The sequence below is a fragment of the Erinaceus europaeus genome, chromosome 8 (assembly GCF_950295315.1).
Source record: "Erinaceus europaeus chromosome 8, mEriEur2.1, whole genome shotgun sequence".
NCBI lineage: Eukaryota > Metazoa > Chordata > Mammalia > Eulipotyphla > Erinaceidae > Erinaceus > Erinaceus europaeus.
Genome location: NC_080169.1, coordinates 27,192,126 through 27,208,510, shown reverse-complemented (window position 1 = coordinate 27,208,510; position 16,385 = coordinate 27,192,126). Strand labels below are relative to the sequence as shown.

General features: G+C 36.5%; 1 protein-coding gene across 7 annotated transcripts in view; it reads left to right on the top strand.

Annotated features, from left to right (window-relative positions):
• The window catches only part of PALS2 (protein associated with LIN7 2, MAGUK p55 family member), a 103,828-nt gene that overhangs the window by 56,782 nt on the left and 30,661 nt on the right, over window positions 1-16,385 (top strand). For 3 of the 7 annotated variants that reach the window (XM_060196077.1, XM_060196078.1, XM_060196074.1), the window contains exons 2-5: window positions 1,178-1,299; window positions 7,507-7,659; window positions 13,374-13,526; window positions 14,210-14,437. In XM_060196077.1, the coding sequence (XP_060052060.1) occupies window positions 1,183-1,299; window positions 7,507-7,659; window positions 13,374-13,526; window positions 14,210-14,437 (651 nt within the window). In that variant the 5' untranslated portion in view covers window positions 1,178-1,182. Of the gene's footprint in view, window positions 1-1,177; window positions 1,300-7,495; window positions 7,660-13,373; window positions 13,527-14,209; window positions 14,438-16,385 lie in introns of those variants that run through there. The other 4 variants (XM_060196076.1, XM_060196079.1, XM_060196075.1 and 1 more) reach the window with 2 other exon arrangements.

Below are 16,385 nucleotides of genomic sequence, written 5' to 3'. Positions count from 1 at the left end.
AGCCCCTGGCTTCCCACCTGCAGGGGAGTCGCTTCATAGGCATTGAAGCAGGTCTGCAGGTGTCTTTCTCTCCCCCTCTCTGTCTTCCCCTCCTCTCTCCATTTTTCTCTGTCCTATCCAACAATGACGACATCAATAACAACAGTAATAACTACAACAACAACAACAAAAAAAAAAGACAAGGGAAACAAAAGGGAAAAATAAATAATAAATAAATAAATAACAAGTAAAATAAATAAGCAGAAACCAACAAGTAGAAATAGTGCAGATGACAATAGGGACTTTAGGGTGGAAAGAGGCTAGGAGTCTATTTTAAGTATGTTCCTAAGGTGAGTCTGCCTCTGTTTCTTTTGAAGGTTGGCTTGCTATTCCAGGTCCCTTGCATTTCATAATTGGTTTTAGAATAAATCAGTTTGTTTGCTTGTTTATTTTAAAATTGACCCATAAGGGCAACTGAAATTTTGATAGGGATTGTGTAGTGTAAAACATCAGTTTGAAGAATGTTATAACACTATTAAGTCAACCCATGAACATAGGATACCTTTTATTTGAACCTTCTTTAACCGTTCTAGTGGTGTTTTAAAGCATAACCATTATGCTGTCTCCGCAGGCCCCTGGACTCTTAAGTATACAAGTATTTTGTTTAGAATTTTGTATTTGTACTTACAGTGAATATTGGAAGTAATTTTCCTGTGATATGTTTTTCAGGATTCCTTATGAGAATCTCAGAATAGTTGGCAAGTGTTCTCCCCACATACTTTTTGTTTCCGAATACTTTGTAAAGTCCTGGCTTTAATTTCAGTGTTGGCTAGAACTCACCAGTGAAGCTTTATCAGTCTTTACTTTTTGTTTTGTTAACCTTTTGCATTTCTTATTGTTTTTAAATTTGAGAAAAAAATTAAGTGTAACGTGTGTGTGTGTGTGTGTGTGTGTGTGTGTGTGTGTGTGTGTATGTGTTTGTGTGTAGTGATGCCCAAATTGAAAAGCTGTCTTAATATTTTATGTGAAGTCAATTTGAAGCATACTACTTAGCAATCTAGTATTTTAATATAATTTTTCAAAATTGTTATTAGCCTGAAATCTTCATTAATTTTATGTTTTTTATGATTAGCGTTGTTTTGCAGTTTTATTCTGTAACAGCTTGGCATTTAATTATTTGTTGTTGTTATTGTCTCAGCAGCAATGCAGCAAGTGCTGGATAACCTTACAGAGCTGCCCTCATCTACAGGAGCAGAAGAAATAGACCTGATTTTTCTCAAAGGAATTATGGAGAACCCTATTGTAAAATCACTTGCTAAGGTATATTGCTTTGCTGATAAGATTACTAAATCTTTTTTTTTAGTTGTTTTTACAGAGGTCTTTTCAGATATCGCTGTTATAACTTAGATGATATGCCTTAGGCTTAGTTTTACAGTGCACTTGTCACATAATAAGATCTTGCAATACACAAAAATTAGACCACTTTTGCCTTTTCTACGCTAACTTAAATGTAGAATGAAATGACTCTTAGTTTTGGCCTTACACACTTAATGTTCTTAAGGAAATCATAACTGCACAATAGTATTATAATGGGGCCTGTGAAAAAGATATTGGTCTTTGTTTTTTTAGCAACAGCAAGATAGTGATTTTTGTCTTTAACATTAGACCATTTTCCTGTTTTTCGTTTAATCTTGATTTTCTATACTTAGTATTTAAAAAATTTTTTTTTTCTTGCATGGCTCTGATAAGTTTGTCCACATAAGTAATATCCCTAATGCATTTATAAATACATTTTATAACCATTTTTTGCTTCAGTTTTGTTTCACTTGTTGTTCACTGTAATTTTATTTATTTATTTGTTGGTTTGTTTATTTTTGCCTCCAGAGTTATTGTTGAGGCTTGGTGCCTGCACCATGAATCCACTGCTCCTGGATGCCATTTTTCCCACTTTCGTTGCCCTTGTTGTTTTATCTTTGTTGTGGTTGTTGTTGTTGTTGGATAGGACAGAGAGAAATGGAGAGAGGAGAGGAGACAGAGGGGGAGAGAAAGACAGACAACTGCAGATCTGCTTCACCGCTCCTGAAACGGCCCCCCTGCAGGTGCGAAGCCAAGGACTTGAACTGGGCCAGTCCTTGAGCTTTGCACCATGTGCACTTAACCCGCTATGCTACCACCTGACCCCCCCCCCCACTGTAATTTTATATTACAGCTAAGGAGGTGGCTTAATAGATAGGGTGTAAGACTTTAATGCATGAGGCTCCAACTTTCTCCCCTTCACCCCCTTTATCATTTCATTATGGGGGATGGTATTAGTGGTTTACTGTATGATTGATAAATGGGTACAGTTTTTTATCTCACCCCCAGCCTAAGTCCTTTTTCACCATCTTGCAATAGGACTTCAGCACCCTCTCATGTCCCCCTTCTACTCAAAACACAACAATTGAAGAGTTCTTTGCTTGAGTGTAAAAACACAGGCCAAGTTTTCACATTGTGTTTTTCCTGCCTATCCTTGTTTCCTAAGTTCTATCTATAAGTGAGATCCTCTGGTATTTGTTCTTCTTTCTTTGGCTTATCTCACTTAACTTTATTCCTTCAAGTTCCACCCAAGATGAAGTCAAGGAGTGACTTCATCATTTTTAACAGCTGAGTAGTATTCCATTATATATATATAACACAACTTCGTTAGCCACACATCTGTTGTGCATCTAGATTGCTTCCAAGTTTGGGTTCTTACAAACTCTAATGTTAGAGGCATACATAGATTTCTTTGGATAAGTGATTTTGCTAACTTTTTATAAATCTCAAGGAGAGACTACTGGGTCATAGGATAGATCCATTTCTAGTGTTCTGAGAAATCTCCACACTGTTGGGCCCATTCATATTCCCAGCAGCTGTAGTTATAGAAGTGCTGCATTTTCCCAGATCTCACCGATGTTTGTTGTTTCTGTCCTTTCTAACATAGTTTTCTCACAGGTATAAATTGGCATCTCATTGTTGTCTTTATCTGCATTTTTCTGGTAATAAGTAACCTTGAGCACTTCCTCATACGTCTGTTGGTCCTTGAGATCTCTTCTTTAATGAAAATTCTGTCCGTGTCCTCACCCCATTTTTAAAGATATTTTATTTTTATGAAAGAGAACACCAGAGCACTGCTTAGCTCTGGTTTATGTCCCCACTTCTGTTAAAAATTTTGTTTGTAAGTCTGTCTAAATGAAATACTCAGGAGTTCTGAAAGAGCACTTTCTTTTTTGCAGTTTATTTTTCTAAGTTTTTGTGGTAAATGGGATTCTCAGACTGAACATACAAGAAGACTGGATTGTATTTTCCATCAATTCCAAATTACAAAGCCTGTAATTTCACTTTTTGTTCTGTTAACGACTTAGGACAAGTGAAATATATTTTATCAGTTTACATTAGCTTTCTTATAATTTTGTTTTAAAAGAAAACTTGAATCATTTATTCAGATAGAATATGATTGATCTGTTTCTTGGATCAGTTTTCAGTGTTATTTTTATTTGATTAGTTAAATTCAGGTTGATACTTGTCACTTGAAATCTACTAAATAAATTCCCTTCAAGCATTTATTATACTCTTAGGTCTTTTTTTTTTTTTCTCAATAGGACAGAGAGAAATTGAGAAGGGAGAGGAGATAGAGGAAGAGGAAGATAGACACCTGCAGACCTGCTTCACCCTTGTGAAGTGACCACTCTGCAGGGAGGGAGCCAGAGGCTCCAAGCAGGATCCTTGCATGGCGTCCTTGCACTTTGTACTATGTTTGTTTAACCCAATGTTCCACTGCTTGACTCCAAAATTGTATTTTATTTTATTATTTTTGCCAGCGTACAATTCAACTCTGGCTTATGGTGGTGCAGGGGGTTGAACCAGGGACTTTGGAGCCTCAGGCATGAAAATCTGTTTGTTTAACCATTATGCTATCTACCCTCTGACCTACTCTTAAAAAATGATACATTTATCCATAGTTCTCTGTGATATTTTCTCATTGCTGTTTTTATAAAGTTTAAATCTAATAGAAACACTCAACTTTTAAAATTATATCTAGCCTTTTGTCTGTTTCTGTAGTGCTTTGCTTATCAATTTATTTCATATACCTTAAGTTTTTCCCTTTTTGAGATGTTTCTTTAAAATATAGCAGAATACATAACTCCATCTTTTACTTAAATTATTTTTTTCACTCTTGTGAATTACCTAGAAAAAAATACATTAAGCAGAACGTACTTTTTTCTTTTTCCTGTCATTGCCTAGACCTCCTCATTCATGGGCTGAGAGAGAGAGAGAGAGATAAAAAGGGAGAGAGAGGGAGTCGGCAGTAGCGCAGCGGGCTAAGCACAGGTGGCACAAAGTGCAGGGACCAGCATAAGGATCCCGGTTCGAGCCCATGGCTTCCCACCTGCAGGGGAGTCCCCTCACAGGAAACTCTGTCTTCCCCTCCTCTCTCCATTTCTCTCTGTCCCTTCCAACAACAGCGACATCAATAACAATAAAAAAGGGCAACAAAAGGGAATAAATAAATATTTAAAAAGTAGAAGAAAGGGGGAGAGAGAGAAGCATCACAGAAGTCTCCGCCAATATAATGTAAGCTGACTTCAAACCTTGGTCACACACATGGCAAAGCAAGTACGCCATCCAGTGAGCTATTTTGCTGGACCCAAAACAAATTTTTTTTTAATATTTATTTCCTTTTTGCTGCCATTGTTGTTTTTATTGTTGTTGTTATTGAGGTTGTCATCGTTGGATAGGACAGAGAAATGAAGAGAGGAGGGGAAGACAGAGAAGGGAAGAGAAAGAGAAAGAGAGAGAAAGAGAAAGAGAGACACCTGCAGACCTGCTTCACCACCTGTGAAGTGACTCCTCTGCAGGTGGGGAGTGGGGACTCGAACCGGGATCCTCATGCCAGTGCTTGCACTTTGCGCCATGTGTGCTTAACCTGCTGTGCTACTGCCCAGCTTCCCCAAAACAAGTTTTTTGGTTTCTTTTATTTATTATTGAATAGAGACAGAAAGGAATTAGAAGGGGAAGGAGACATAGTGAGAGAAAGAGACAGAGATATACCTGCAGCCCTGCTTTACCACTCAGGAAGCTTTACCCCCACAGGTGGGGACCAAAAGCTTTAACCTGGATCTTTGCACCCTGTAATGTGTGCTCTTTTATTTTTTTAATTACTATTTTTTATTTATGAAAAGGAAACACTGACAAAACCATAGGATAAGAGGGGTAAAACTCTACGCAATTCCCACCCAGAACTCCATATCCCATCACCTCCCTTAATAGCTTTCCAGTTCTTTAACCCTCTGGGAGTATGGACCCAAGGTCATTGTGGGATGCAGAAGGTGGAAGGTCTGGCTTCTGTAATTGCTTCCCTGCTGAACATGGGCATTGATAGGTCCATCTATACTCCCAGCCTGTCTCTCTTTTCCCTAGTAGGTTGGGGTTCTGGGGAAGCGGAGCTCCAAGACACATTGGTGGGGTCATCTGTCCGGGGAAGTCTGGTCGACATCATGTTAGCATCTGGAACCTGGTGGCTGAAAAGAGAGTTAACATATAAAGCCAAACAAATTGTTGACTAATAATGTGTGCTCTTAACCAGGTATGCCACTGCCTGGCACCCCAAAACATGTTTTTATTTTTTAATTAAAAATTTGTGCTTGGACTCTAAAGAATTATACATAGCAGATAAAGTTTAATTTTACAGCTTCTTGAGATTTGGATATTTCCTCCGCACTTACAAGATAAATCTTAAAATACTGTGTAAGATTTGTCATCTAACAGTTTCATTTATGAATTAGTTATGCTTTACATGTCTTCAGTACCATATAGCATCACCCATTTATCAAATAAACCAAAGAACACTTAAAAAGATGAAGCTTGCTTATTAGTGTTCTATCTCAGTTTGAGTTTAAAACTCTACTTCTACTGTTAAGATTAACTAGTGCTCTGTCCTCTCCTCTCTATCTTCTCCCCCCTTCTCCCCCCTCCTTCTGTCTATAACAGAGTGACATGTGACACATGCATTTTCTATGGAAAAAATTGTGAGATAAAAAAAATGAGAGGGGTGCTGGGAAGTAGCACAGCGGGTTAAGCGCACATGGCGCAAAGTGCAAGGCCAGCATAAGGATCTCAGTTCGAGCCCCTGCTCCCCACCTGCAGGGGGTCGCTTTGCAAGTAGTAAAGCAGGTCTTCGGGTGTCTGTCTTTCTCTCCCCATCTCTGTCTTCCCATCCTCTCTCGATTTCTCTCTGTCCTACCCAACAGCAATAGCTATGACAACAATAATAACAACTACAACAAACACAACAAGGGCAATAAAATGGGAAGAAAAACATGAGCCAGGAAGGTGGCTCCGTAGTTCAGTCCCTAGCAGTGCATCTGCTCGAATTGATTAGTACTCTGGTGCCTTTTTAATTTTCTCTCAGAAAATTAAATAAATCTTTTAAATAAAGGACTTGTGGTCAGGGAGGTTGCTCAGAGGGTAGAGAAGGACTTTTAATTCATAAAACCCTCTCACTTAATTCTCAACACCACATAAACTGGAGCTGATACTCTGTCCTACACCTGCTTCCCTCTACTCCCCAGTAAGGAAGTAAATCAATAAATGAATGATGTCTTGAATCCGTTAAAGTGAAAATTAAAGTTTAGCCAGGAGGTGGCTCAACAGTAGAGTTCATTCAATCCTTACTACTACATTTAAAAAAATTAAATAACAATTAGTAAATAAATAATCGGTATAAGATGTAGGCATGAGGGGAGCATTCCTAGAGTGAAATCATGGTGTTTTGTGATCCAGTTTACAGACCATCTTCTCTGAATTTTTGATGATTTTTCAAAATTCAAAAATGGTAACTTTAGATTTCAGTGAGTCCCCCAAATGAATTTCAATGGTTCTTATTGATAATCCATATAATCTTATGTTCCCTCTTCTTTTTAAAATTTTGTTAAAGCAGTTTTTTAAAAAAAAAACTTGTTTATGATTTAATATTGTATCTCCATTCCCTCCACTGGAAGCTACAGTAATTCTCCTAAGGTTGCATATACAAGTTTATAGCAATTTTTTTGTTGTTGTTGGTTTTCTTGAAAGACAGTTGAGATACAGCTCTGTATTATCCATGGTAATTATACAGAGTAAAGGCTGGACCTATATATATTGTGAAATGGTTTTATTATGCTTAATTTATTTTAACAAAACATTAACGGTATCATCTGAGTTTCAGCCTGACTAAAGAGTCACTAGGAAATTCTTTTGAGTATAGAATATAATGTGCTTTGTTAAATTGTTATCTGCGATAATCAGTTTTTTATTGACTTAGAAAGAAATGAGTTTCTTGTCACTTAGGATAGTAGTAGGGGCCAGTATTATGTTGTATGACATACAGTGTATAATCTATAAATTTTCTCTGATTAATATTAAATGTTATTCAATAAATCAAGCCTTAAATTTTCTTTGTGAAAAGAAAAAACAGCAGTCAAAGCCAAACAATGATTTATTACTTATTAATATACAGTTGTCTTTCAGGCTCATGAAAGACTAGAAGATTCAAAACTAGAAGCTGTCAGTGACAATAACTTGGAATTAGTCAATGAAATTCTTAAAGATATCAGTCCTCTAATAAATGTGGATGAAAATGTGGCAGAACTGGTTGGTATACTCAAGGAGCCTCACTTTCAGGTGACTTTTCTTTCCCTATCATTCTTTGCCCATATCTTCTATATTCCTTACATATTTTTTGTAGTTAATTTCCAGGTTAAGTTGATGTTTTTGAAAATTATTTGACAACATGTTTCATAAATATGAAAATTACAATCTAGTTATTGGGTTGTCTAGAAAGCCATGACATAGTTTTGTATAGAAAAACGGGGGGAAAGTGAAATATAGAAAAATATGTCATGACTTTTCTGACAACCCAATATTTTAACAATGCTATGTACTGAGAATATTTAAACACAGTTGATTTATTTTACTGAATGTTACATCCTTTCTCTAGGTCCATCCATGTTGTCACAAAGGGCAAAATGTTAATTTTCATAGTTGAGTTCTATTTCATTTTGCATATATGCCACATCATTATTCAACACATTGATGGGTAATTGAGTTCATATTTTTGCTATTTAAAACAGTTATCTCTCCAAATTAGTATTTTCATTATTGGGTAAATATCCAGAAGCGTAATAGCTAAATTTTTATGAAATTTGTATTTTTTTATTATTATTACTTGAGAATTCTTCATACTGCTTTCTGACCCCATCAACAGTGTAAAAGGGTGCTGTTCTTCTCTGAATATGTCATGGAGAAAGGAAAGTTTTTCCCATACATGGTGTTGGGAAGGATGGATAACCAAAACCAAAAGAATGAAGCTAGACTACTATTTTGTAACATAGAGTTATAAACATTAATTCAAAGTGGATTAAAGACTTAAATATAACATCTGAAGCCATTAAGTACATAAAAGAAAACATGGTCATAAGCTTTTTGAAATTACCCTTCAAATGTCCTTGGGGCGTCAATTAAAATGATATGGGAACCAAAAGTAAAAATAAACAAATGGACTTAGTCAAACTGTAAACTTCCACATAGCAAAAGAAACCTTCATTAAAATGAAAAGGTAACCTGCTAAGTGGAAATGATTTTTTCCCCCTCACCTGAGCACTGCACAGCTCTTGTTTATAGTTGTGTGGGTAATTAAACCTGGGATTTTGGAGCCTCACTCATGATTTTTTTTTATTATTTTTAGCATAATCATTATGCTCTCTTCTCCACTCTGAAATTTACTTTTTAATACAGCAGGAAATTGATATCCAAAATATAAAGTACTCATATATAAACACACATATACCCACACATACTCGTGCACGTGTACATTATCTAAATAGACACTTCTCCTAAGAAGGTATATAGATGTTCAGTAGCACTTGAGAAAATATTCTTCATTATTTGTCATTAGGGAAATTAAAATCACAAATTCAAATTCAAATCGAATTCAAATCACAGTGAGGTATGTCATAGTTATAAGAGTGACCTCTTTGCTTTTCCTTAGGCTTTCTGTGACCCTCCAATAATGTTAGTATAGCATCTGAAGATTTATAAGATAGTTCTAAATAAATTAGTATCTTAAATTTATCATTATTCTGAAGACTAAATTAAGCCTTATTTGGAGGGAGATAGTTTAAAAAAAAAAAAACTAAAGCATGTACACATGTGAAAGGCACCTTTACACAAGGGCCACCTGATTTAATTTGGAGACCAATAGGGAACCTTTGGCAAGGTTGAAGGAGGTCAGATTGACAGCTAGGATGGTTAAGTACAAAAGCAAGAATGTGATGGCAGTATAAATAGTGGGAAATCTGGGGATTTTAAAGGTTTTTTTTTTTTCTGTTCAAATGTCTGTTTTTTTCTTTTTAAAAAAGGAAACACTGACAAAACCATAGGATAAGAGGGGTACAACTACACACAATTACTTCCACCAGAACTCTATATTCCATCCTCCCCTGATAGCTTTCTTATTCTTTAACCCTCTAGGAGTATGGACCCAAGGCCATTATGAGGTCTAGCTTCTGTAATTGCTTCCCCGCTGAACATGGATGTTGACAGGTCAATCGATACTCCCAGCCTGTCTTTCTCTTTCCCTAGTGGGGCAGGGATCTGGAGAATCAGGGCAACAGGACAGATTGGTGGGATTGTCTGTCCAGGGAAGTCTGGTTGGCATCACAGTAGCATCTGGAACCTGGTGGCTGAAAAGAGAGTTAACCTATAAAGCCAAACAAATTGTTGACTAATCATGAACTTAAAGGCTGGAATAGTGCAGATGAAGAGTTGGGGCGGGAGGGGGGTCTCCGTTTTGTAGATAGTAGGCCAATTTTATTTATATTCCAAAAGGCCCGTGACTAAACTTGTGTTTTTTGTTTTTGTTTTTCTTTCCCCTGAGCCTGACATTTCATATGCAGTGGATCCAAGTTATTGTCTGGGGAGATGATGTCATGGCTGGAAAAAGGACCAGAAAGCTGGATCAGGGAAGAGAGTAGTTCCCAAATATGGGGAAGATGTATAAATACAATTCATCTCTTGTATTACATATATAAAGCTTGTGACATAAATAATACAAATTCATGTGTTTCCTTTTGCCACCAAAATTTTGCATACAAGTTTCCAACCTAGGCACATTTGTAGCATCTAGTTGAGCCAACCATTTATCCCTTGATTGAGATGTTGACCTATGGAAAAGAGCAGGTGTTTGTCCTTCAGAATCTCTCTCACTGGATTTATGTAGTTGCTTTCTTGCTCTGTTTTTCAGTTATTCCTTGTATTCTCTGTATCCATCTAAAAAGCTAATGCTTCAAGTTTATTATTTTGAACTATCTTTTTTTTATTTCTTTATTGGGAAATTAATGTTTCACATTCAGCAGTAAGTATAATAGTTTGTACATGCATAACATTTCTCAGTTTTCCAAATAACAATACAACCCCCACTAGGTCCTCTGTCATCCTTCTTGGACCAGTACTCTCCCCTCCACCCATCCATCCCAGTATTTTGAACTATCTTAAGTGATGTGATGCAGCATAAATAAAACTACATCAAGAAAAATGATACTTAGTTGAGCCACCATTACTGGTGCTGATTGTTCCCTTAGTTAAAGTCAGTGACAATCTAATTCATCTTTTGAAATTCTCTCTTATTAAAGAATCTAGTTTATTATTATTGTAGCACTATACAAATGCTGTTTTCTTTCAGTTATTTACCTATAATGAACACAAATAATTCTTGGTTCAATATTTTCATTAGAGGCTGTGTAATAATTAAAACTTCTCATCATTCTCCATTTACTAACTGGTATTTTTATACAAGGTAGAGCTTTTTCTTTAATTGAACTACTTAGTTACAATGCACTGACTTTTATCAACCTCAGATGGTAACATGTCTGTTCAGTCCTCCTGTTTTTTTAAAGTGTTGAGCTTCCTCCACTTGCACCGCTGTATGTGCCATCTTGAAAATAAGTACCCTGACTGACTAAGGAGAGATTTTCCCCAGTCATTGCACACCTTTTTAAAAATTATTTATTTATTTATTCCCTTTTGTTGCCTTTTTTTTAATATTTATTAATTTCTTGCACATCTTTTTTTTTTTTTTTTAATTACATGTCGACAGGGGTTTGAATCCACACCATTCCCACACCAGAGTTCTGAATCTTCACTCTCCCCACTGCAGTCCACCACAGTTCCCCTAAAGTTGTAGACATGGGCCGACCATCTTTTCTAAAACTATCCACATTTATACAAAGTTACCCCTTCTCTTCCTGATTCAATCCTCTCTTTCCCTCTAAACCACTCATGACATCGTAACTACCTCCACATGTCCCTCTCCTTTTCCTTCTCTCTTCCTGGGTGCTGATGGAGCTGGAGTGCAGAGTCCCCTTATCTTCATCCTAGCACTTCTCCCCCGATGGGAGTATGGATCAAGGTTGTTTATGGGGAGCAGAAGGTAGGAGTTCTAGCTTCTGTAGCTGCTTCTCTGCTGAGCATGGGCATTGACAGGTCGAACCATAGCCCCAGCTTGTTTCTGGTTTTCCCTAATGGACCAGAGCACTGGAGATGCGAAGGCCCAGGACACTTTGGTGAGATCATCTGCCCAGAAAAATTGAGGTGAAGTCAGGTAGCATCTGCAGCCTGGTATCTGCAAGGTGGCATGACCTAAGTTGAGACAAGATGGTTAATGAACAGGAACCAGAAAGTAGGATCAGAGCAGATGAGATTAGGGATTTTAGGGTAGAAGAAAGCTAGGAGAACCATTTTAGGCATGTTCCTGGGGGCATACAGTTATAATAGTTTTGCTTGAGTGTGGTAACTAACCTGAGATTGGATGAGAATGGTGTCAGAATGGAGCACCAGATTTGAAGAGTTTCGAGGTTGACATCTCAGGCTGGTATCTCAGGTTACAGTCCACAGTGGGATTTCAATAGCAGCATAGGGGTGGCAGCACCAGTAGCGATTTGGTTAAAGTTGACAGAGTTGGTATGAAGGTAAGGAGTCATAGAAAAGGAATTTTAAGAAGTATGGGCATATCCTAGAGGTACCAGGACTAGGAGAAATGCAGGCCTTAAAGAGGATGCAAGGGGTTTCTTATAGTCTTAGAGAAAGTTAAAATATCAATAATTAATTATTATAACCTGATAATTATTATTATCAGGTTAGTTGTGGGGCTAAGTATCTGTGCTATTATACTTCACTATGATCTGAATGCTTCTAGTGGTATCCAGACCTCCTTATATTTTAAATACTTACAAGGTCAAAAAGTCTTGACCTATCTGGCATAAAGCTGTAATTGATTTAGATATTTGCAGAGCTTTATTTTCCGATACATTTTTAGAGATCCACAAACAATCCCCTTATCAGAGTATGATCATTTTGCAAATCTAAGATAAATATTAGCAAGAGCTAGTGTTTGTGCTTAGAGCTATAGTCTAAGCAGTTGGGGAACTTGAGATATTAAATCTATCCACCCCCCCACATGCCATAAATAATAGGCCTAAATAATAAATAATAGGACTAAACTAGAGTTTCACATCTTCCCTCCACTGAAAGTCTGTGCCCTTCCCCTCCCCCCCAGGTAACCATAATAGTTTTCCCATTTTAAATATGGGTTGTATTGTGTCTGGTTGTTTATTTTATGTATGTGTGTTCAGTTCTCTAAATTCCACATGAGTGAGACCAGCCTATAATTTTCCTTTACCTCCTTGCTTATTTCACTTAGCATAATGTTCTCAAGATTCATCCATTTTATCCCAAAGGATGTAAAATCATCTTTTTTTTATTGCTGAATAATATTCCATTGAGTATATGCCCCATAACTTTTTTAACCAGTCGTCTGTGGAGGGGCATTTTGGTTGCTTCCAAATGTTTGCTGTTGTAGATAATGCGGCTATGAACATGGGGGTACTTGCACATCTTTATAATAGACATTTTCTATATACTTCACGTAGGTGACTCAGTGGATATTGCACAGGCCTTGAATGTATGAAGTCCTGAGTTCAGTCCCTGGTGCTGTATATGCCAGAATGAGTGCTCTGACATATAAAATAAATAAATAGATCTTTTAAAAAGTATGATTGTTATTAATATAATACTGATTTTTAAGGTAAATATCAGCACTTACTGTTTGAATTTATATGAGAATCAACATACAGAAATTGTGATAAATATTGAATGTTGGTGGCAGTGAAATTCCATGCCTTCATTGTATCACACTTAGAAAAATGTAGGTTAAGTTCACAAAATTTTAATTTAAATTATGCTTGAAACTTCCATGATACATCTTGGAAAATCAGTTGAGTTGTTTTAATAATGTATTCTACAAGTAATTAATAATCCTGGGCTGTTTTGAATCCTCACAGTCACTCCTGGAAGCTCATGATATTGTGGCATCAAAGTGTTATGATTCACCTCCTTCAAGCCCAGAAATGAATAATTCTTCTGTCAATAACCAGCTATTACCAGTAGATGCCATTCGTATTCTTGGTATTCACAAAAGAGCTGGGGAACCATTGGTGAGTAGATAAGTCAATGCCAGCTGAAATCTGACGTACTTGTAACCTTGTTACTATTGTTCTGTTTTTTTCTTCTTTCATATTATAATTTGCATATTTTGAAAGTTCATTAACATTTGTTTTATCATTTTTTGAACTCAGATTATTGCTGATGAGAGTATCAAAACACAGAATAAATTTATTTTAAAAATAAAGTGGCAATTATAATCAAGTTTATAATTTTTTGCTGTAACTCTTACTTATGAATCTTAACTGTAAGAACAGTGAAGAGAAAGAAAGAAAAAGAAAGGGCGGGGGTAGATAGCATAATGTTTATGCAAAGGAGCTCTCATGCCTGAGGCTCCAAGGTCCCAGGTTCAATCCCCGCACCACCATAAACCAGAGCTGATCAGTAGTCCAGTAAAAGAAAAATAAATAAAAAGAAAGAAATATCCCAAGACCTGAAATAAATTTAAAAAAAACAATAGTGATCTGTATGGTTCATTAAAAAAAAAAAAAAAAAGAATGTCACTGTTGTTCATGCTTTAATGGGATAACAATGGAACAGGAGAAAACATGGAAAAAGTAGGAATGATTCACTCATCTACTTTTAGATTTATTTTCTTTTATATCAATATCTATGAATATTTAAGATGTATTTCTAATCATCTAATATCACTGATGATTTTGTTTATTTTCTCTAGGGTGTAACATTTCGAGTTGAAAACAATGATCTGGTAATTGCACGAATCCTGCATGGAGGAATGATAGATCGACAAGGCCTGCTTCATGTGGGTGATATCATCAAAGAAGTAAATGGCCATGAAGTTGGGAGTAATCCAAAGGAATTACAAGAGTTACTAAAAAATATTAGTGGAAGTGTCACCTTAAAAATTTTGCCAAGCTATAGAGATACCGTTACTCCTCAGCAGGTTAGTAATAAAATGCTTGGTAATATGAAGATGCTTTGTATTTTTTTTTTCTTTCACTTTTACTAAAGAAAAGAGAAGAAAAAAATAACTCTAGTTCTGAGTTGCTTTTTTTTTTTTTTGGTCTGTGGGTGAATTTTTTAATTTATAAACAATTAGCTATCTTACTTTAATAAAAGAAGTAAGAAAAAATTTTAGCATGGACACCATGAACCCTGACATTACAGTGACCTACAGCTAGATTAAAAAAATAATGATCAAGCCCTTTAGTCACTCATCTAGCAGATATCTTGATACCTTTTATATTCCAGGCTCTGTATGGATATAAGGATATAGTCTCCATTGCCTCTCTTTGTATGATAGGATAAATAGAGAAAAAAGTAAAGAAGAATGAATGAGTACAAACTGAAAAGAATCTTGGACACCTGGTTTTTCACGTTTGATCTATATTATGTAACTAATTTGGGGGTAAAACAGATTGTTGGAAAGGAGAGTGTTTTAAGGACAATTATTATCTAGCCTTGTTGAATTAATTTGAGAGAAAGAGAATATCTGGTAACCAGGTAGCAAACTTGGGGCATGACAGGATTATGAAAGACAATTCTAATAAAATGTTAAGGTGACAGCTTAGGTTCAGATACCAATGCTACCTGAAAGTTTGTCCTCTCTCTGTTTCATTTTCCTCATATAATAGCTAGTTGACTGATCTTTTTCTCAAAAAATGGTTATGATGACTAAATGAGTTAGTTCCTCTAAAGCCTTGAAAGCAATATCTGCTACTACTGTTGTGATGATGATGATGATGCAACATAGTGTCAATGTACTAAAGTGGAGAAATGGCTCACTCAGTTAAGTGCACATTATCACCAAGTGCAAAGGTCTGGGCCCAAGCTCCCACTCCCCTCTTGGAGAGGGCCATGTCACAAGTGGTGAAGCAGGTCTGCAAGTATCTATTTTTCTTTCTTCCTCTATGTCTCCCCTCCCCTTCGATCTCTCTACTGTCAGATAAAGGGTAGGGGGGACAGAAAAAATGGCAGCTGGAAGCAGTGGATATAGTGTTGGCACTGAGCCCCATAAATAACCCTTGTTGCAATAAAAAAAAAAAAAAGTCAAAAGTCCAGTGGTTTGGGAATTGTCACAGTGGATAAAGCACAGGACTCTGAAGCATCATGTCCCGAGTTTAATCCCCGGCAGTACATGTACCATAATGTCTGTTTCTCTTTACCTCTCTCTCTCTCTCTCTGCCTATCATTCTTCATGAATAAATAAATAATTTTTTAAAGTCAGTGAACTGACTAATTTGAATAGAGGCACTGGCATATGTGTGACTCAGGTTAGACCATAGTCCCCACTACACTGAAGGAACTTTCAGTGCTGTAGACATTTCTACCATGATCACCCCACCTCTCTTTGCCTCTCTGACTTTCTATCTCTAGATAAAAAGAAATTTTTAAGTGATATAATGATGTAATAAAATTAATTTCACAGAAATCAGTGAGCACAAAGTTATGGTGGGGAGGCATATTGGAACCAAAGAACTTTCAAATTTATATTACAAAACTAAAAATCAAGTTTGTTAGACTGGTATTTTTAATTGTTCCTGTTTATTTTAGAAATTGTTTCATGTGTGAGTAAAATAACAAGATTTTTTTTAAAGATATTACCCATGTCTTTTTAAAATATTGTTAATATAAAAATGTAAAAGCCTAGGGAGTTGGGCGGTAGCGCAGCAGGTTAAGTGCATGTGGCGCAAAGCGCAAGGACCGTCCTAAGGATCCCAGTTTGAGCCCTGGCTCCCCACCTACAGGGGAGTTACTTCACAGGCGGTGAAGCAGGTCTGCAGGTGTCTGTTTTTCTCTTCCCCACTGTCTTCCCCTCCTCTCTCCATTTCTCTATCCTATCCAACAAGGATCACATCAATAACAACAACATTAATACTTATAACAACAAA